The sequence below is a fragment of the Atheta coriaria genome, unplaced genomic scaffold (assembly GCF_025399875.1).
Source record: "Atheta coriaria isolate IRGN ID8LTWV9N9 unplaced genomic scaffold, Caltech_Dcor_3.1 hic_scaffold_10_pilon, whole genome shotgun sequence".
NCBI classification, from domain to species: Eukaryota; Metazoa; Arthropoda; class Insecta; order Coleoptera; family Staphylinidae; genus Dalotia; species Dalotia coriaria.
This window is the reverse complement of record NW_027045452.1, coordinates 4,790,848-4,814,552: the sequence shown is the minus strand read 5'-3', so window position 1 is coordinate 4,814,552 and position 23,705 is coordinate 4,790,848. Positions and strand designations below refer to the sequence as shown.

The following is a 23,705-nucleotide window of genomic DNA, read 5'->3' as shown; positions in this document are numbered from 1 at the left end:
CGGTGTTTCATCAATAAATAACTATGGAAACCATTTCCATGGCAATAATAGGTAGTAAATACTACAATAGTATAAAAAGGTAGAGTGGATTTGGCTAAAATAATATTTATAATATTTATATTGTTGAAAAATATTGGCGTATTTTATTGGTTAATTACTGCCGAAAGACAGGGTCAAACGGTCTTTAAAACATTGCAATTAAAAAAAATCAAAACAAATTAAAAGACATTTTTTGTATCTCGCCAAGAAATCTACATTAATGCAGTCTTTTAATCCAGTATATCAAATCAACCCATTATTTGATGCCTATTCTTTTAACTATATAACCCTTTGGCAAATACCCAAAAATACTCTTTAAAAATTTGCATTTTCCACAAATTTTTTGAAAAAAATAAGTACATGGTGCGGAAAAAACCCTGTATATCGTAAATTAATCCAATTCTTTAAAATTGGTCACCAACATGGTAAAGTTAGGGACTTGGTCTACACAATGCATCTTTTTAATATTTTCTAGCCCCTTCGGAAGTAGGTACCCTAAAACGCTTTTCAAAAACAATGATAATTTTCCATGATGTGGAATACACCTTTACTGCGATCTTAAGGTTCAGGGGTTCGCCAATGCGATTCATATATCTTAAGTATTCTACCCCTCCAGGAAGTGCTTTAAACTCCTTTTAAAAATTGGCATTTTTCAAAAAAATTATAAACACTGCAGAAAGCACCCTGTATCTTGTGAACTACTTGATATTTATAAAGTTTTTTCACCATATTAAAGTTCAAGAGTCCCCCTACAAAATGTATACCTTTCAAACCCACTAACCTTATTAGAAGTGCCTTAAAATGCACTTAAGAAGTCGCATTTAAAAACAATAATTTGAAACATAGTGTGGAAAACACCCTGTAACTCGAGAACAATTTAATTTTTTTGAAGTTTCTTACCGCCATGTTAAAGCTCCAGAGTGTTTTTACGCGATCCATATCTTTCCAACCCGCTAACCCTTCCAGGAGTACCCTAAGAAGCAAAAATAGCTATTTTTGTCCGAAAAAAATCATTTTTTGGTTGAATAACAGGGTCAAACTTTTTTGTTAATTTTGTTTTCGGTCAAAGAACAGGGTCGATTTTTTTTTAAATTTTGTCAAAGAACAAGGTTGAATTTTTTGATCGAATAACAGGGTTGAACTCATTTCTTAAATTTTTTTTTAACAACAGTATCCAATTTTTATCTCTAAATTTTCTATTCAAAACATTAAATTAAAAAGTTGGAATTTTGAATTTCTAATTGACAATAATTATAAAAAATTGTAAAATAATTATTAATTATGAAAAAATTGGCGGAGGCGCCTGACATTTAAAAGAGTTTAATTAATTATCGAGAACTATCTCATTCTGTAGAGGGGCTCTAATAATGAAATTTAAACAACTTTTCACCTAATAGCAGTAAAGAATTTTCCTTCACATCTCATTAAGTGAAATGTGCACCCGCGTCGAGAATTAAGAATCAATTATGTCAGGAACTAATAGAAATAAACAAAAACCAAAAGCACTCCGATGTTCAGCATTAAATCCCTGATAAGATAACATTTAAAAAATTTAAAATATATCATGTGGCTAAAAAATTTTCCGCCGCAATTTTCTCTGAAAATAACAAAGATATAAAAGAACTTTCTTCATTTTGTTCATGCCGTGATATGGATCTATAATATTAAAGTATTAGTTTTTCCATTTTCCAAAGTTGACCTACGACCACTCAAAAAGATCAAGAGATTAGTTACACTAGGCTTTTTTTGGAGTCAAAAAAATTTTTTTAAGTGGTAGATAAGTGGTAGAAGAATATTACTCTTAAATATTTCAATTAAAAATGTTTACATATTAAGAGAAAATTTTAAGAAAAAAGTTCAACCTTGTTATTTGACCAAAATCGCATAAACCATACTTCGTGAATATAAATAACGAATAGTTGAATCAGGGGCTTCCATGTATTTAAAGATTTCTGCACTTGGAGCTATATAAGTTTAGTGTTTGTCTCCTAGATGGCGCTATCAATACCAAAAAGTTCAATATAACTTTTAAGCATAAGGCCTCATACCGTCTTATGCGGTATGTTTATGTTTAGAAAATACCTATATCTATATAAGGAATATAAATTAATACCAATAATTGCTTTTGCTAAAATATATTTTTCTGTACAGCAGTTAAGATTTGTTTTGCTATATAATTAAAAATGGACACTACACGTAATGTTTACATTGCGCTTCAAAAATCTGTGAATGTGGAACAAACTTTACAAATAAACATAAACTTACACATAATACATACAAAATTAATATCATACAAAGGCATGCAGAAGCCCATTTTGGCAACATTTGATTCTCATACGGCTATATTATAGTTAGGGCTTGTTATGCTTGTTATTTTATAAGTTATTTTTTCATTTTCGTTAATTGGCGTCATATATATTTTTGATTAATTTTTATAGCATACACGAATAATAATTGATTATTCTTGTTGCTTGTATAATTTTTTAATAATAATAATTTATCGCTTAAGAATTAGTCAGTTCGTCATTCTGTGCACTAGGTAACTATTCAATAAAACAAAATGTGTAGGTGTTTTACTGAAATTCGACAATAAAATTGTCCTATGTATGGAATTTGAAGTTAAACTGTGTAATTTCACGTTATATCTATACTTGATTTACGTATCTGTATTTTTTTAAACTTTTAGACATAGAACAAGAGTTGTAAGTTATGTTTTAAAGCTATAATATTTCGCAACATGAAGAGTTTTATAGTAGTTCAAGAATTGAAGCAAAGCATTGAGTATGTTCAATAAACTGTCAGGAGTTGGTAACAAATGTTCAAAAAAAAAATAGCAAATGTAAAAGAGTCGCAAAAATATCTTACGGAAATCAGCAAATAGTTTTAACATAAATTGTACATGAATTACTCGTAGACAAACATTAAGTATAAACATTATACGCGAAAATAAATATAATAAAAATATCCTCCACTTAAGCTATGATTCTCTCTAGACGTAATCTAAACCTCGCTGTGTCTCGTCAATTAATTGCTTAGCTAGCTAAAAATAAAATGTATAAAAAACTCCTTTGGTATAGTGGAACTGATTTACGTTTTCCTCGTCTCTTATCGTTTTGGGGGTGTGGGAGAGGCTGCGGTGCTTAGTCGTAGCCCTTATGCCGCCGGCGGTTTTTAAACTTGTCGCGTTTCTTGGCCTTCTTAATCGTGGGCGGTATCACCACGCAGCTGCATCCGCTGCGTATCTTGATGTAGTCCATCGTCCAACTGCCATTGTGACCATAGTGATCGCCGCCGCGACGATGATGGCCATGGTGGCGCACTGGGTCCTTTACCAGCGCATACGTGAACATGTAGTTCTGCTTACAGCGCGACTCGCCGTGCAGTTTCTTGTCCATAAACCGGCACGGTTTGTCTAAGATGTCCACATGGCAGGACACCTCGTAGAAACGTTGAGTCATATTTCCGTCATGGTACAACTCGACGATCTGATCGTCGCGGTTTTTGCCGCCGCGCGGCTCCGTCATCTCCAGCACCGAAGGACAGCACTCCACCGAAGTGCGATTCTCCTGGTGTGCCTCCTTCCGCAGTAGCATTTGGTTATCGCGCAGGCTCAGTAGCTCGCCGGCGTGTTCGAGTGGGATGCCTTGATCGTACGGCACGTATCCAGTTCGAATCCTAACCAAACATTAAACAAATTTTTAACTATTCAACACCAGGTGGCGTTTGCAACATTGAAACTCACCATTCATACAATCCGATGCTGGGTCTAGAGTGTGAGATGAGTGTGTAGTTATGGAAGTGTTGTTCGTGTTGACAAACCGCTGGATAAAAGACGGCGGCCAAGCTAAGCACCTGTGAACAAAGAAAAGAAAATAAATTTCTAACCATAACAAATCGATAAAATCGGCAATAAATCAAACAGTTCGCTAAACATTAACACAAGTTGCTACTTTTTGCAACAGTCGCACTCACGTATGTTAGGTGGTAGGTAAAATAAAACTTCATATTAAACAACTGACGATAAGTTGAGTATGTTTGCGCAGAAACGTGCCGCAACCGAATAAAAACCAATGACCATTGGGACGTCGAAGAAAACGAGACACCGATCAGGTTACAAGTTCGAATCATTAGAAGAATTCATACGTGACCTAGGCCACGATTTTTTAACTCGATTTTTCCTACTCGAGTTAAAAATGGATACTTTTAGTGGATTTATCAGATAAATAAGGGTTGTAAACTTAAGTGCAAACTGAAATTCAAAGTACAGGTAGCAAAAACAAAAATTATACCTGAAATTTCATTACGTAATAAAAACACATTTTGCAACAAAAAAACTGTGGCGCCTAGGTTTAATGACAGACCGTAAAATAAACACTTCATTTTATACCAGTTCATTCATAAAATTTGGCGCCGCAAGTTTTTTCTTAAGTAAATTATTTCTAACGAAAGTATCATTCACCTATACTATTTCTTCACATTGCGGTGGTCTTGAATTGCGCAAAAGCACGCATGAAAATTGCAAATTGTAAATTTTATCTCCTATTCTGCGGTTGGCAAAAAAAGAGTTTACGACATGCCCGGCATGCAAATACTCGATGTTTATGGTCGTTAACAGTGTGGAAAAACTATGTAGAAATATGTTAAGTGATAAAACGCACGTAAGTCACATTTTATTCACAATAATATACTTTTAAACAGACATGTCGTGTAGTCATTCATATTTTTGCGTCACTTGTTTCAACTAAGTTAAAGATAATAGTCAGAAGTGTTTAAATAAAATTTCACACCGCCCATGATCAAGAATCAGGCGCGTCGTCGCCGTTCATTCTCGGAGCAAGATCTCAACGCGCGATAATTTCGTCAAGTCGGCTGACCGCCGTGAAAAATGAAGCGCAATGTGAGCGCTTAATGAGCGACCGTAAAACGCATCGCCGCCGCATATCTCGGTTCATTGATAAAGAAAAAACACGACGCGGAGGAACAAAACGGATATGGATAGTCACTTCATAACGTTTGAACTTTTTACGGAAAACTTGTCCATTAACAACGCGTAATCAGCCGCGAAGATCGAAGCATCAGAAACGCAGAAACGACGCCTTAATTAGATTGTTAGACACGTCGGTCGGTGAATCTATATCGGGTGAAACATGGGAAAGAATCATGTCGACAAGTGTTATCCCTTTATAATAAGGCAAAAACTCCACCTGTGCGCCTATAATTTTGAATATTTCAACAATTTCAAGAAACTTATCCAGGAAATGAAAATCGCCATAAGAAAATCGCCCACATTCCTGCACGCTTGACCATAGCATATATTATAATCGTTATCATTTTGTCATTCGGTATATAAATGTAGATTTTATTGCAACTGTACGCGCAACGCTGAAAAAAAGTGCACGTTATATTAAGTTTCACTACCGTATTTATAAGTTACGACACGATGGTATTTATACAAGCGCAGGGCGATTATAAACGACCGATGCTGTCCGCGATACCACAACGCGCATCCTTCCACCTTAATTATTAAACCGTATTTTATTGCCCAGATTAATACGTTACCGACCCTTTTTGTTGTGCGTTTTTTTTCGGTTTCGTTTCTTGTGCTCGACACCGGACAGCCGACAACCAAACGCAGATGAAGGCGTGTAATAATGCATCGCGAACGCAACGAGGAGTAAAGATCTAAACGCTCGTCCGGGAGAGAAAATTGCCTGAATGGCGAGAGACATCATTGCGCGAGAGTTGCGAGGCGGTTTTTGAGATACGATCGCGGCCGACTTTATCGCGATATTTATTGCGTTCGCGGTCAGACTCTTCCACGTTCACGAAGATGCATATAAAGACACAATTCGTGCTGTGGCACGAAGTGTGGTATCTTTTTCATGTTTGCAATAACAAGCCAAAGAAATGATTTTTAGTAAAAGAAAAAAATTGTTTTGCTTACCGCGATAAGGGTTCGAAGAAAGTGTGCAATTTGCATAGTAGACGACGCTGACAGGGTGAGGGTTGGTCGGGTGCGAGGGGTAAGATGGCATCCGCTCTTATCCCTCGCACTCACTCGATGTTGCGTCGTCGCCCGCCTATAGACAAACAGCCGCTGACGACGTCTGCCTTCCGGAGGTCTTCTTCTGGGGACGGAAACTGTGGATCAGTCGTAGTCGCCGCCGCCGGTCCAAATCATGTTATGCAGGTCCGTCAGCTTGGGAGACAATGTGTCCTGAAATATCACGGCGGGGCTTTTATTACCTCTCAACTCCATCGTCAAATGAATGAACAAAATATAAACAATCAATTAAACCAATTATTTTCAGGAATAAAAATATTTTGATATTTAATTCCGGCTGAACGTCATCCCCTCAGGTTCTATGCGATGAATTGTTGATGAATTTGAAAACGAAAATACTATTAATGATCGCAGGGTCCAGAATACAATTCCGATGAAAATGGATTTCATTCTAGGATTAAGTTGTTCGCGACCTGCACAAGTCGTGTTTATATTTGAATTTAAAAATAAGCAATATCATTATGTGTCAAGATGAAGTGTGTGGGTTGACGTTGGCCAAAGAGCACACACAGATCTGATTTTCACTGCAGTTTGTCCGGACGCCACACGCTGTGCTCCAGCACATTATAAATTTCACATTTTTCAACATGGCCGACATCTCACACCGGACGCAAACGAATTTATTCATGAATTCATGAATGAAAAAGACATGAAAATGCTAAAAAACACACGATTGGAATCAGAAACGTTGGAAATTGTGTAATAATTGAATACTTTAAGAAATTTTATTGTTTTTAGTAAATTCCAAGTGATTTAATAGCCGGAGAAGGTGTAATCAATGTAATCATCATTCAAAGTAATATAAAATGTATACAGATAAACAAAAAACACGTTTCCACTTGGTTTTTACGTTCAGCCATTTTGTATGCACGCCATTTGCAACATGAGCATAATTAATATTTACACACCGCGAGTAAACACTTGTGATATTCAATAAATCCCGCAAATAGTTGTATTTATTTATCGTAAATTAATTGATATTAATTTGCATTGATTTGCAGCAGCAGGAGTTGTGCCGTTGTGCGTTTAATTGATCAAGGTGGCAATAATTCGCCGTTAATTTACGACCGCGGCGGCCATTAGCGCGATTGTCGGATTGTCTAATCGGCAGCCGCGTCAGCCGGACGCCATTTTGCCGCCGCGGATCGTCGTTTGGTGTGTGTTTATTGGCGTGGTTAATTTATAGTAACCTTGGATGTATGCAAAGCGATTGATTTTCAAAGAATCAATTGTAGTAGTGTGCAGTTCAGCCGCCATAACAAAAGTTTTAAGAAATAATAACACTCTTGGCGCGATATGACAATCGGACAATCGATAAATGTATAATTTATATGCTACAACGTTCACAACTTATTTTCGCAGTTAAGTTTCACATGTCCAAGTCGACTTAAGTCGAGTGTAAGTACGCTGAGTGGCGAAGTGTTGTTTTACGAGCGATCGTTGTGGAAATTTGCGCGGGATATTGAAATCGGCCATAACGGCACGCGTATCTCGCTCATTTAATTAACACATATCTTAATGTGCTTATAATTTTGCGATTTTCATAAGGCGGATGTGCGCCTGCGAAGGCGCGTTTACGATCTTTCTGCGACTTCCACTTCGAACGCACAGTCGTAAAATGTCTACAGCGGCGGACACTCGGATTTCAAACGCTTGGCAAGTGTTTAAAACAGCAGGATTTCTACTAAACTTTATTAATATCATATTAATAACCGAGTTAAACAATTTTCCATATGTGAAGTACTTATTTAAACTAAAAATTACAGTTATGTTAGATTTATTGCCAGTAGATGGCACCACTTATAAATTAAAAGTTCTAGTGACAAATCGCCATGCGTTTTGAGCGTACGAATTGCAGCAAAGCGCGTCATCGATGCGTGTCGCCGGATTAACCTATTGTGAAAGGTGGGCGCGAATCGGCAACGACACTAATCCGCGTAATTACCGCCGCGATACGCGCACTCGCTGGCGCGGTGGGGCGCCTAATTGCACGCTCGATTCGCACGAACCGCCAACGGAACGGATTAGTACTTACTTACAACCAGATTTCAAGAAGCAAATGCGTTCAAATGAACTCACACTTTTACCCAACAACTCATGCTAGGTTATGTTATAAGTGTATTTTTAATTAATGACTCTGAGGTTAGGTTTAAGTACAAGGCCGTGTCAAAGTTCTTTTACTTCTTCATATTGCAAGATATGTGGTGCTGCCTTATGGCATTAGATCCCTGACTCGGATAGGATTTCAGCGGATCGCAAACGCACTTGCACTCGTCGCCATTTTACTCGCTTTGCACTCACGGTCTGCTCGACCTAACGAAGGATAACGAAGGTCTCTGCTTAACTCGCCTCTCGACTCACCTCAAAGAGCACTTAACTCCACCGAAGAATGAGAGATTTTGCGCGTCGCGATGCGATAATGCTGATTCTTACAAAGTACCTACATGTATGCACAAATGCACAAACATTACCATTGCTGATGTTACGTTTACATTACTTCATAAGTTACCCAAACAGCTTCATTCGAGAAATAAAATTACGATTCTATAACTTCCAAAGAGCCAAACATAACTTTTTTAGTATTTCCTACAATTAGCAAATATTCCTAAACAAACATACTGCATGCTTTCTAATCATCTCAAAGTAACTACCCAATTGATTATGATTATTAATAATAATTTGCACAGTTGTTGCAATATTTCGCCGGCTCCAAGTCTGTGTCTAGCACAGCATGCGATCTAATGCTTAAACAGCTTCCAGTAAGTAGCATGCAATAACTTTCACGTTTCACGTCTCGAATTATCACACAACATTAAATAAACACGGATTAACTAAGTTATGTGCAAAATTTTACATTTCAACCAGTTGAAACTAAAACGCCATATTTGTCAATCGAAAATATAGATTTCGCTTTTTTTTTTTTTTAGCAATTTATTGCGACAATTCTTGGTAATTGTCGTTTGTCAATTGTTGAAATGACTAATAGCAATTAATTAAGGCACATAATCCGATTAAGACGTACGTTTGCGCTTTTAATGACGTAGTTATGTCTCGCGGATTAGTCGCTGAGTTGTGCATTAATGCAGAGAACTCGCGAGAAAAACAAACCAGTGCAGGCTAGCAGAGACTAATCAATAACTCAAAAAAACGGTGTTAATTATCATAACCACCTTCGCGAGTTAGTCAAAAGCAATAATCGTACTGCACTTACCATACAACTTGTTTACGCTCACAAGTGATAACTAACATAACCTGAATTTGAGCTAATAACTGACAGCTATCAAATAGGTGGCGCCGCGATTACATCATAATTTTAACATCTTTAATTACATAAAAGAATAAATACACTTTACAATTTATAATTATTACTTTTGTTTACTTAGTTAACTATAGGTATAATATTCAATGTCTTCATATAAGTAGGTACTTGTTATAATTGAATCTTTGAAACCTGAGTAGCTCGCACCTAATCTGTTTTTCTTGATATATTAAATGGCATCGTTACTTTTTATGCCTGCAATGTTTTCAAGCGTTATGATTCATGACGAATGATTTATTTCAATGATCAATCAGATACAGCAGGTAATAATTGAATAAATCCATATGATTTGCAACCTGCACGAGCTGCCCTCGCAAAATCACGACTCTAATGATTTCTAGCAATTTGTTAAAATGTCATCGCGAAAAAATCCGTCAGGCCTGCAGCCAACACCAACTAATAGTGGTTTGTCAAGTTAGTTGTCAACCCAGTGGTAATTAATGCGTAATATATTTATATTATTAATGAATACGCGCCGCGCGCTTGAATAAAGATTAATCTTTATTCATTGGGCGCCGAGTGATAATTTAATTACCACATGGTTTTCGTTATGTTCGCATGTAATGACCGTGTAATTTGCACAGAATTCGAGAAGCGGAGAAACAAAAACAGTCGCGAATAGTTTCGTTAATAGAATATTAATCGTAAATGTGTGTATACAGTGTGGTCAGTTGAGGTCCATTTGATTTAATACTTATAATCGTATCATTTGTATGTGAGCAACAGCAGGATGCTAATTGCATCGTAAATTGGCGAACGCGCGCGGCGCATAAAGGCGGCGTCGTGTGATGGTGGCTTATTACTTATTACAATAACAAAATTAGCATTCCTAGCTGGCGCCAATCGAGCATTGCAAAGCAGCAGCAACTTCCACCTCCGATTCCTTCATTTGCTGATTTGAGCAGACAGACAAATATACAATGTGCATAAACTATTAAAATATATGCTGCATGTGCATAGAAACGGTCTCAAACTTTTTAAAGAGTAAAGATTTATTTATACGGTTTTTAATAATCATAAAGTTTTTATTTTTATATAGATCCACCAAATGCATAATTTATTACATTATTTCAACAAACATTTTTTTCAACCATATTTTCAGCATACGTTCATCATACATTCATTTTGTGAACATTGGGTTGCATACCTTTACAAAAAAACTTAACCGCAATTAGCAGTGTATTTTTTTAAGTTGGTTGGTCTTGGTCTGTACCATTCAATGAAGTATCTTTATTAGCTCCTATGAATGTTATTGAATTAAAATTAAATCTTGACTTTTTGTTTGTTTTCCATTTCCCAGCTGTCTGACGGCGCGCCGCAAATCGTCTTGCTCCAATGGCTCGCAGCTATGATAATTTACGTCGATGTTAATTTATTAATTTATGCTGGCAAGACAATATTTTATAAATTACATTTTATCATGTTCGTTCGTGCTCAATTTACTTGCGCCATTAATAAACTATTTTTGCAATAATTCAACAAATTAATGTACATCTAAAAACAAACTATTCGCAAAAAAAAGTTTTATCAAATAACATTAAGACGAATATGGCAACATAACCAACTTTCCGATTGCAGACGCACGAACGCATGAAATATGCAACACGCACGGCGCGCTGTGTCTCCGTGACATCTAATAATGCCGACGTGCAGGATAAATAGCAATAATGAGCAGTCAGAGGCGGTCACGCATCCGTCAATTGGATGTCATCGGCGACGACAATCACGACAATGTAGGATCATGTTAAACGTTTCGACATTTCCTACACGCCTTGCGGTGTCTCTTCTTCTGTACCTCTTCGCCTTCATTTCACGAGGTGTGACTAGCGCCTGTCTGCCTGCCAGACATTATTAACATTTTTATGCGTTCAAATACGCACTTTAAATCTACAAACACTTTCAAATACAGTGTGTCCATTATTTCTTTAAAAAATTTCATAAATTACACAAAAATAAAAATTTAAAATAAAACAGTGTTAATTTATGTACGAAATTGATTTTTAACTCTAACAATAAAATAAATCAAAGCAACTATATAAAACGCCATCATTAAAGCCTATAATCCTCCCATACATAATTATTATAGCTTTTAATTGAGTGAGCAATAAATCAACCGATTATCACATAAAAACTAATTCGTCCGAATCGCTATCAAACGATAATTTGCTCTAATCCGCGAGTTAGCAATGTTTTAGATCGTGCTTAAAAATACATAAACACGCATTAATCGTACACTTGTTCGCCGAGAGTGCGCGCGCGACGTAAAAAATTTAATTCATATTAAAAGTGTGTTACACGCCAAGCGGCAATAAAATATTAGACTGCAGACACGACATTGGCGCCGCGTGACATTTTTCTTAACGACATTATAATCAATAACTCGCGATTAATTTATGTCCGACATAATGTAATAATGACATTGTTTTGCATAAATGCATTTAATTTCCATTCGCTGCGATTGAATCGGATAAAATGCCCGAAAAGATATCGATTACATACCGAATACCGAGTTTACTCAATTTATGATTATTATCACTTCACAAAAAACGATTGTGAATCAAGGGATGCTTCGGTGTCTCGTGTCTGGTGTTCCATGCGTGCCTTGTTGTGCCGTGTTTGTTTCACTTGATGGTCGTTAGATTGTCGTCAGTTTGGTGTTAAAATGTGTGTCAACAGGACAATATCAATAAAATCGAAGCACCGACCCGACCCGACTCGACCTGTACAAACAATTCCGAGGTGTACTTTACTGCCCTTCAAATTTCAATCAATTTGTCATGTCAGTAAACACTACAATCGTCAAGATTTTTTTTAAATTTTATTTTAACCAAATGAAGTTGTGCTAAAACTGTAGGCAACTTCTTAATCAGTTTATTAGGCGCATGCGCAGTGCAGTTATGCACTGTATATTAACCTATCTTTTAGTTTTTCTAACTTTAAATATTTAACCTCTAAAATTATTTATTTTAGTATTCTAGTTAGCAGAATGACATTAAAACATTATCACCTGCAAACTGATGAAGGAAGGTAAAACGGTCATACTGTAATTACCCATTGCACAACGTGAGTTAGCTTACCGTTAAGCGCGCTGGTTAATTATCTCAAATCGCAGACATTTCATTAGATTAATTTATATTTCATAACATTTTGAAAAAATAATATAATTTCCAAGAACTGAGTTCCATTTCAGAGATATGTTTAAAATCTCAAATATTTCGACTCGTTTGATTGACGTTTGAGGTGTGAGGTCCCAAGGTGTTGATCTGGTTTGCGTGGCGTGTAAAAATGCAAATTCGTCGGCCCCGGAATTATATGCGAATAATTACAACATATAATATATCGAACGCGTAGTTCGTGTCGGCTGTTCGTGTTGTTTCTGGGTGGTCACCCACTAAACGCTTCACGCGACTGCTATTAACATGCACCTCTCGCGCGTCTTAATTTACTTTGTATCATATGCGTACGTCTTAACACTTTCCGCTCACATATGCTTTATTTTTACCGCTTGGATATCTTTATAAACTGACAAGTGCGGGCCGTAATTACAAATGGCGCGAGATGCAAATAAAGCTGTTTAAAGATCAGTGTGGAAAAAAAATTTCTTCATCTTTTGAAATTTTATTACCGAATTAAAAATCTCGTAATAAATACGTTGATTTCATTGAAGAAAACTATTAATTTGTTGAATTATGCCGCACTAATTGGTAGTTAGATAGACGCTTAAATATTTAGAGCATCTACAAAGTGTTCACACAAATTAATTCAGGAATTTTATTCCGAAAAGTTCTAATTTCAACGGTGGATATACGCTGAATTTCTGTTAAATCAAATATTATTGTTTATTTATGTGTAAATTATGCATTACTGACATTATGTAAGTGCGGACTGGAGACTCGAATTTCGTCCCGAGTCGTTTCGTTTTCATTGCGTTGCGCGGCGTTTTTCCACGGACTCTTCGTGTTTACCTAAGCGCGTAAACGAGAACGTTTATAATCGTACGATAGTTAGAAAGTCGTTGTGAATGAATATTAATGTCGCCGGCGATGGGCTCCGGCGCTCGGATGCTGTGAATTCTTCTTCAACATATCCAACTCCAACCGCCAGTTTAATACGCGTACACCGAGAAGAAAATGTTTATCGTCGAGAGCGCGCGCCTGCTTCTGATTATGATTATTATGATTGCGCCGCAAAAAATGAGCATTCTAATAACCCCCCACCAGTTTTACAATCAACTAGCGAAGTAAATAAGTAAATGTTTAAATTGACAGCATAAAATTTCCCAAACGTGTATTTAAGTTAAATTAATTTGAAAAATTTCCAAAGTTGGGAAATTTGAAGTGTTTGAAGTCATTGAATCGCATCGAAGTGAGTATTGCTGGATGTAACGAGTTGCAACGGACATTTTGTGCGCGGTAATGTGTGTACTCCTTATGGTCTGCGTGTTTGCATCGGTTGGTCGGCGCACCGCGGTATGTGCTCCGCGCGTAATTAGCGTGTGCTTAGTCGGCGGGTTGCGCGTATACTTAGAGCAATTACGCCGCTCTTAAATTTCATCTCACCGGCGGTGCCGACGCGTAATTGATTTATGTTACTTGCTGCAAACAAACCCGCCTTCGAAAACGCACGTATAATCTGCAGATATTCATAATCGCTGTTGATAGAAATGTTGTACATTTCAATTCGAGTAAAAATCACAAAAAAAATCATAACATTAACACGTTAAGGACGGCGTGTACCACCGGTGGTACACGCCGTCCCACAGACAAGACGCGACGTGGTACACGGCTCATTTGAAACGAGACTTATTCATTTTTGACTTCGCCACTGGTTAGGTTATATCTTCTCCTCGTTTCACCTATACAATCAGGGCCTTGCATCTTTGTCATCAAATGTGACACTCAGATTACATATTATAATAAATAGTGACCGACCAAAGTTTCAGTTTTGGCTTCAAATTTGGTTTCGGCCAAAAATTGGCTGAAACTTTTGGCAGAACCGAAACTCAGTGTTCGTGAATTATCGTGCGTCGTTCGGCTAACTCGCGGCTAAGTCGTGGTCGTCACTTGCCAACTCAGTTCGCACATAGTTTCGGTCGGACTCTAAAGATAAAGGCATTCATTACAAAGAAAATAAATAAATGGCGACGCAACTGCAAAAACAATCGCTTTTTGATACTGCAATGCATAACCACCAGTGGCGCACAGCTGAATTAATTAGACGGAGTTGAAAATGCTCAAACGCCGCCCGATGCGACAGCACCCAAAAACCGCGCCGTCCTCAACGTGTTAAACCATACTGCCTAATATTTAGATGTAGATTGGGTTGCATATCATAATAACTCATATTTTTTAGGTTATGTTTCCTATCCATCCTTCAGAAGCCTCTGAAAATTAATACCAATGTTGATCAGGAAAAAAAAACTTGTGTGTCGGTTCGCGCGCGTGTGATTTGTGTTGAATGTCGAATGTTTATTCAGCGTTTCGGTCGGTTCCGTGGGAAATACGATCACATTCACGGGCAAACGCGCTATATTCGTCGACGGCGCGTTTCGACGTCTGCGTGAATGAAAAGTGCAAACAATATTTCCGCCGAGTCGCGCAACGGCCCATCGGCACGCACTACGAACATTTCGATCCGGCATTCCAACTCATAGGATCCATCGTAAAACACTCATTTCACTAGCGGAGATGCAAGCGAACCATCCGAAAACGAAACAAGAACAAATAAGCAACGATTGCGATAGCGCTCTTCTACATCTGAGTCACGGCTAGAATGAAAATCAAACGCGGCGGATTTAAATTTAAACTGGAGTTAAAATCACGACGTTTAATGACCACCACACATCACACATCGGATCTTCCCACATGCAGGTTAAAGTCACACCACGAGAGATCTATTAAATAAGTGTATTGAATGTTCTGGAAACTGCAGCGCCTTTAAACTCAGAATGCAAATCGAAAGAATTCGTCTGGGAGCAGGATTTGTTTATGTTACAGTATGTTGCTTAGTCATCGATAGGTCATTATTTAGGTTATGTTTGATTTTTACTTCCTTTGGAGTTCCGAAGGCGTTAATTTGCGTGAGAAGATCGCTACTATTTTCTATCTTAAATACCGACATTTTTCAGGTAATTCTGATGTCAATTAAGCCAATTAATAAATATTTAAATATATGCGTGGCAATAGACGTCATAAATTTTTGAATTAAATGCCGTGCGAGCGCAATTAATATTGTGTAAAATATGTTCGCTAAATTATTGAATTTCGCGCCGCAGTTTATTGATATTGGTAACATTAATTAATGCGTTTAACGATTATCGCTCAACGTTCAAGCTCGATCGAGAGCTTTTATTGCTTATTGACATAACTGGCTATACCAATTTAAAGAACTAGACATCTACAAAATAATTAAGTAAATTTCTATAAATTCTTTAAAAAATTAAAAATCAAAACTGACAACTTGAAATAAACAATAAATTCTTGATTGCTAACTGATGTAGCTAAATCACCGCTATTGCACGCGATGCAATTAATAATTAGTTTTCAATTGAAGATCATGCATTAGATATTTTACAGCTCGCTTCTTGAATTGTTTATTACCGAAACGATGACATTAGAACATGTTTAGTATCGATGAACTTTATGTGCCTCACGTGCTTCATGTTCATTAGTTTTCTATTCTAATATAATGGAAGGGGTAACGCATGAAAAATAATTTGTTTAGTAGGTGATTTTTTTACAAGAAATTTTGAAAACAAAAGGTGAAGATTACAAGTCTTAAGCTAGATTTAGAGGTAGACTAAACTTCTAGGCTTGTAACTATCATAGATCTTAGTAAGTATTTTGTTGGTTTGTGTCGGGCTGTTACTTAGCTTCGTGATTTATGAGCGCCGCGTACATAGATTATTTAATTGCGCGGCGTACAAGGCGCCGGAGTTTCTACTTCTTCTTTTACTCAGCTCTACGCGCATGTGTCCAACTGTACATTATTAATGTATACTTAAGCCTCATAAGCCTTAAATGACTTAGCACTGCTCATCAATATTTTTTGCTAATTTTCGGCAAAAATATTGAATTAATCACACTTTTTTTTTTAATTTTACCCATGTGATATATTATTATTATTCCATAATGAGAAAATCCATGTTTAAGACGATTTGCTACATACATATATTTTGAGGTTAGAATTCACACTGTATGCAGAAATCAAAATTATTTTGCAAAAAATAAACACTTAGTAATAATGTATTATAAATCATTTTGCATCAAACCGTTTGATGGATTAATATATTCACTTCTTGGATGAATATACAACAAGGTACAAAGAGAATAATGTAATCCATGTTTTATTCCATTTGGGATCGGCAGAGCAGTAAAGCCGTGAAAACGGTGACAAACACGAAGCAAGAATTTAACGCCAAACAAGGCAAGAAAAAACACAATTACATAGAATTGCATCTCATATAATCCAGTTCAGTTATATGTTCCCTACGTACAAGATGGATGCGAGTGCGTTGGACGCAGTCTGCAAACAATACGATTTAAATTTAACTTTTAGCATTAGCAATTTATGTACATGCAGATTAAGTACAGTTACCAGACAAAAATAATCCACGAGGTGTAAATGAATGTAAAATCAAACCAAAAAGATTTTAATATGCAACATAATACATCTATGAACATGCTCTGAATCGTATTACGAAGCACATTCGAGCTATGGATGAATGCGTCCAGTGAATGAATGAATAGACTTGGTTGACTTTAAAGTCGTGATTTATGATCGATTTGGACTATAATTTATTGTTTATTAATTCGTTGATGGTTTACTAATGTTATTTGATATTCGTGTATGATATGCATATATTTAGCTAAAAGTTTATGATCATTGTGGGCTTATTTTATTATTAGATATCTTACTTTATTTTTAACTATTCATAAATCAATATTAATCACATACATATATTGTGAACGAGCTTTTGCCCGCGACTTTGTTCCGGTAGTGTTTAATAAAAATTTAGCGAAATTGGTCTAGGCGTTGTTGAGTTATGCGCTTACCAACAGATTTTGCGATTCGTTTTTAAATTATAGATTATAGTTTAACTTTTGATATTTTCGTATGTTTGATATACATACAGCTTCACAAGCATTGTTTTTTAAACAAAAAGCAAATTAATTGTAAGATTTCATTACAAAATAAACTTTCCTGAAAATAGTAACTTATGGATATTTCTACGAATTTCGCCGGAAATGCAAAAAATAAACACGATTAGTATTGAAAATAGAATAAATCATTCTGGTAGCATCAGATGTTCTTACAACATGTCTGTGCCTGTCAGAAGTAGCAAAGAACACACACGAAAAATGTATAAACTTGCACTTGTTCAGAAGTGGTCGATCAAGACCTTTACCTCTCGACATTTTTTTCTACCGTCGTACACTCATCTCGAAACAGCTCGCCAACGACAGCTCACCGAATGTTGTATGCGCTGCGTGCCTGCCATCGTTTGTTTAGATGTATAATAAGGAAAAGATACGACAATGATACTTGACACGGTTCATAGGCGCCAGCTCGAGTGCTGTCGAATGCCGAAGAGACACATCTCTTCAATGCTTCACTAATCCAACTGCCAACATTTCAACATTCGATCATCAAAGACGCACGTTAAACATTGCGCATTATTCCAATGGTCAAGTAGCGTATCAGGTCTTATCGAACGTAGCTGTATGCGATAGGATAGTAGAAAGATGTAATTATCATCTTCAGATAGAAATTTTAGGCAAGTTATCGGCAGTGACGTACGTTAATGACGACTATCAAGTGGTCAACAATTAAAAAATTACATGATTAACAAATACATTGTTGCAACCGTCAAATTCAAGGGGATTATCAATAGACTAACCATGAGAAAGACAAATACGTAATCATTAGAGGTCTAAAATAAAAAAAATTCAATTTTCTGTGCAGATGGAGAAAAAAAAATCAATTTTGCGCGATATAGCAATAGGAATTTAAGCAATTTTAATGAAATCATCGGAATCGTGGCCGTTAATGTCACGACGAGCATAGAACGCACGAGTGCCGCGAGTAAAATGTGTTTAATTAACGACGATGGCGACGTAGCGCGCGGAAATGGCCTCGTTCGCCGGTTGCATTCGCGACGCGTTAATTAATTAACCGCTCCAAATGTCTAATTCGCGAATGCTCGCGCATCTTATGCGCGCTGAGATTTAAGTCGAACTAGTGTACACGTGTACATACGAGTACATTATGCGGGACAAGGTAACGTGTTAACGCGTTGGAAAATGTGAACGCGACGATAACGGAATTGCAATCGCAATCGCAATCTCTTACGTTTTACCAATGTATTTATTTATGTTTTTGTATAGGTGTGTGTGTGTATGTAACTGGCGTTTTAAAGTCTTTCCAAAGCATTGCAACCTTTTTCCCAGCCCGATAAATTATATTGTTTGTAACTGTTGTTCAAACAAATTGTATTTACTGCCAAACACATGTCTCTACAGGGTGTTTGTCAAAAAATATTAATTTAGTATTTCGTTATCTTGTCTCGTATAAGATTATTATTTTTTAATGTTTGTAATCGAACACCTCTAAGACTTAATCGACTTGGACACGCGATAAACACGAATAAAATCTACGCGTATGACAATAATATCTATGGCTGCTTGCCTAGGCAAATAAATACGTGCAGACTATTATGGCCCGTCTATTGTTGGCGCGATAACGTGATAAATCGTCGATTGAACAAATGCTAACTGTCACCGACACCAAACGACACGATAAAACCTAACCAAACTTGTGCGGCTGTGGAACTGTTAAATTCGCAAAGTGTCACTTTATTTGCGCACGCCATAATTGATCGAGCTTTAAATTTAACTCTACATGACTTTCCATTTGTGACGATTGTCATGTTGACGATTTGACAACTTTGGAATGGGGGCATGATGTAAATTTTTAAAGTGTCTTTAGAAAATTTACAACACACATTCCATTAAATGCCTAATTAGTGTGTGAAAATTTATTCGCAAAGTGTCAATTGTTCATCGTTGATGTGGCAATAAATTATTTATTAGTCGTAAATCGTTTTAGATATAACAAAATTATAAAAATTGAATCACGTTGCTATGGTAACCTAAATAAACAAGACGAGGTTATGTTTTTTTTCCGCAGCGTAATTTTATTTCACCATTTACGGCTATTTCAGCGTTGATCGCATCCAATTAATCAAGGATATTTATTATTTAGCAAAATGCATAGCCGGTCACCTTACACCCAATCATTAGCTGCTCGTCCATCATCGAACAATTTATATTTATGCACTCGCACGACCGCATACATACTTCATACAAACATTAAGTACGAATACAACTCGCCGTCGGATTGAGCAATCAGACGCACACAAAAGACAGTACTTACATACAGAAAACAGAATACAGGTGTACACAAAACACACCTTTTCACCGTCCATAAAGTCCGCGTTATCCGCTGATGCAAGATGTGAAAAAATGCACCCGGAGTTAATTAGCACATTAATTATAGGATGAGTGTATGTGGCCGTCGCACGGTGGCACTTGCGACACAAGAACACAAGATTTTACTAGGCACTAATCAACACTATAAATCTTATTATCTTGAGACTTAAGTTTCATAACTTGTTCAGATTTAATCACTGTGTGAATTTTAAATTTTATACACCGAGAAATGGTCGTTGCTGAAGTGTAGCCGATGGCCAACTGATTTTGGGTTTTTGGGGGCGCTAGGAAGGGCCCACACTTATGCATGCTGTGCTTCTGTCGGGTAGGCTTTTCAGGGCGGTTTGACGCATGCCAAAATTCGCCGAATTCGCTTTTTGTGCAAGAAAGCCTTAAGGAGAAAGAGTTTTAAAGTTTTGACAAGCATGTAAAAATTACGGTTATTTAAGTACCATTATATTAACATCAAACGTAAATTATGGATCTATGTTTGACTTTAGGTATAACTACCGAACATCACGATCCAGTGACATATTATCCAAATAAATAAAGAATTTGTTCATCACTTAAAATAACACTATCTAGTTTACATGATTTTATGCGCTTTTTGTATTCTTTATATTTTATTTCTCAAATTTATAGCATTCTAATGAACAATATAAATCTAATCTGTCGTTTTGTCGTAGTCGTGTTATATTTTATGACCACGCATTATCGAATATCTAAAAAACTTGGGAGACAATAAAAAATAAATCGTAAAGTTCAAGAATTTCAAAATCCGGCAAAAATGCATGTTTTTATCTGTCAACGCACAACCACACAAGTTGACACCAAACAAAAATGTTTCTCAATATAAAATTTCAACTGATCAGAATACATAGGTACATAGTTTGAGGAGAGAGGCATAGGTACCTGAATTATATTAGTTTTGAAATGGTTTTATTACTTTTCACAGCCGATCCATTTGTAAAATGATAATGGATTAGCAAACTATAGTATAGTATACCTAACGCTTTGCAAATTAGATGAACTTGACACTGAACTTTTGCTATTTTTTTTTATTTAAAAGTTTTTGAAAGTACTTACCGTGCAAAGAAACTCTGGTGGTTTATCCACGACTGAGACCATCTGAAATAATAATATTATAAAATTTTAGAAAATAATTGTTGTCGAAAAGCATTCATTAGTTTAACATGTTCCTTGACATTCTCATTAACTTTAATGCTGTGACACATAAATATCAATCAATTGTATGCGTACATTTTGCTTGCAAATATTTTGTCACCAGCCTACAAATATTACCTAGTTGGTTCTACATTAGTTTAGTTTATTATCGTTTCTCTGGGAGGTCCGCCGACCGCCGACATACACCTCTAGAAATACTTATAGGAGAAATGCGCTTCATGGTCTCTTTCTTTAGTCTTCGCGTTCGTCGGTGCGCCGACAAGGTGGTATTAAAGTGCGTCTCGGCCGGTTCTCACTTTAAAACCGCTCCGAAAGCCTCCAACGCGCACTTTACATTTTGTCCACATTTTAAACATAAAGACGGATTTACTTCTTATTGCTTACTACAACGCGTTGTGCCTCGCCAATCGCCAATATGCGTTATTTCCAATATGGAAATGGAGAACGCATGGATATGACTGCAGGGAACTGTCATAGACAACAAGAAAATTATTTTCATTGCCAACTGACAACCACAAACAACACTAAATGAATTTTAAACATGGTGTTACTAAAAATAAATTATTTTAGAAAATATTATTCACACTCTGTATAAAAATGCAGAGCTATTGTTAAAATTTTGGACAAAATTTGAATAAAAGCGTGAAATTTGTCTCAAACTATTGCAAATCAAAATTTACACTCAAAATGTTTCAGTAAAGTAAAATTCAGTGGCAATCATAAAAATAAGTCCCAAGATAACACATCCAACATCAAGTTCTTGACCATAAACTTAAGTTAAGAGCTCATAAAAAGGATTAGGAAATTTTTGAATGGATTATACATTCTTCAAATACCCTTAAATTTTGATAGCAAACAATCATTTAGGAAACATCAACTAACACAAACCAAATTAAAATTTTAACTCCTCATTATATAAAGAATCAAATTCAATTAAATCAAAAATAATAAAACAGTTACTTTATGCGTAGAAATAAATTTGAAATAAAAAAAAAGACAGAATTATATAATACATCGAGCTGCAAGACACTAATTAACACACTGGCTACCGCACGACGTGTCGTAGCGGCATCCCAATTAGCATATTAATTAATGTCTATACTGCGAGCCGTGGCCGCCATTAACGAACGCCTAATTGATTAAATATCACATTTAATTCCTCAAGGATACTTCCATTCGACGATGAAATTTAACAAATATCTAAATTTCTAATTTTTCAATTCGCGTGTAAATTACAATAAACTTAATTAATAAGTTGATAATTTACGGCGGCGTGCAATTGGAAAGTGACGAAATTATCAAATTTTTCCGATCAATCATCAGCGTTAATCGATCTGCGGGTGCTGCGTTCAATTAGAATTGTTTATTTAATTAGACAATTATGTTAATATCACCAGCAATTGAATATAAATGTGCAAATTGATATTACTACAATGTTGCAGAAACTTTCTGCTGCAATATTTAATATCTATAGCAAACATATATGTAAATGTGTAGTGTTGGTTGCCTATCTAAAAATAACCTATATAAATCAGCTTAGGCTCGGAGCGATAAACGACATATACCTTTTTTCAGATTTTTTTTTGTGGTACTCCAGAGTTATGAACACGCAATGACATGCAAGTGACAAGCGCACAATGCGCAGATCATAAATAACAGGGCATGGTGCATTCAGCATGCGCCACTGATGCGCGGATACAAAACGAGAAATTTTATTTCACTCGCCTTCGACGAGAATAATTTCTGTAACGTGTAATGAATGCATAAATAGCAAGGCAGAAAACAAAACGGAATACGCCATTAAACCCCTCATAAATTAATTAGTTTTCTATGAATGTACATACGCGCAGCCCATAAATCAAAATGGCGGTGATAATTTACTATCACCGTTTTTCATGCACCTAACCAAAAATTACGCAAATATTTCAGTAATTCGTTTACAGATGGCAGCACATAAAGGTAACGCGTGTTAATTTGGTCGAAAAGTCTTGAAAACAAGTAGAAACACATGTTAAGTGACACGTAAAAGATTAATGCATCGCCAGCGACGATTTATAGCCGAATGTATCAGAATATTTAAATCTCCGCGCTTAATTAATGTAATTACATCACTAAAAGATAACTTGTTTCGAAATATTATTCCGGCTGCATTTTTAATTCCTACAGCAAGCGATGACTTTTACCTTAAAATATGAATGAATCGAGAAGATAAGAAGTAATGGCAATGAAATTAATTTGTTTTTGATTTATTTCAAATTTATTGATTAATTTTTCCTATCCAAAGCCGAAACAAGTGTTTATCTCATCCGAGAAATAAAGGAATGTTTGAATTATTCAAATCTGTTTAGCTGCAATCGAGTAATCGAGATTACTGAGAACTTAAGTCACATCAAGTTAAGTCACCGCCACTCAAGTCGAGCAGCTAAAAACTTGTGGCTTTTGAGTTGGGAGTTACAGTTGAATAATTTCGAAATATGCGCACACCCGGGCATGCGTGATAAAATGTCAATGTGGACGACGAGATTAGTCGTATTTATTCGTACTTAGTTGCGTTTCATTGCGTTTCGCTCGCATAAGTCGTGTATTTAGCGCCAAATATGAATTCGTT

The 23,705-nt window shown here is 36.2% G+C and overlaps 1 protein-coding gene across 2 annotated transcripts in view; it reads right to left on the bottom strand.

Annotated features, from left to right (window-relative positions):
- Positions 1-2,158: 2,158 nt before the first annotated feature.
- The window catches only part of LOC135801028 (uncharacterized), a 37,078-nt gene continuing 15,531 nt past the window's right edge, over positions 2,159-23,705 (bottom strand). Inside the window, exons 3-6 of one of the 2 annotated variants that reach the window (XM_065314391.1) lie at positions 20,999-21,040; positions 5,984-6,256; positions 3,782-3,891; positions 2,159-3,714 (exon numbers count right to left, since the gene is read on the bottom strand). In XM_065314391.1, coding sequence (XP_065170463.1) covers positions 3,180-3,714; positions 3,782-3,891; positions 5,984-6,019 — 681 coding nt within the window. In that variant the 5' untranslated portion in view covers positions 6,020-6,256; positions 20,999-21,040 and the 3' untranslated portion in view covers positions 2,159-3,179. The remainder of the gene's footprint in view (positions 3,715-3,781; positions 3,892-5,983; positions 6,257-20,998; positions 21,041-23,705) is intronic. The other variant, XM_065314392.1, reaches the window with a different exon arrangement.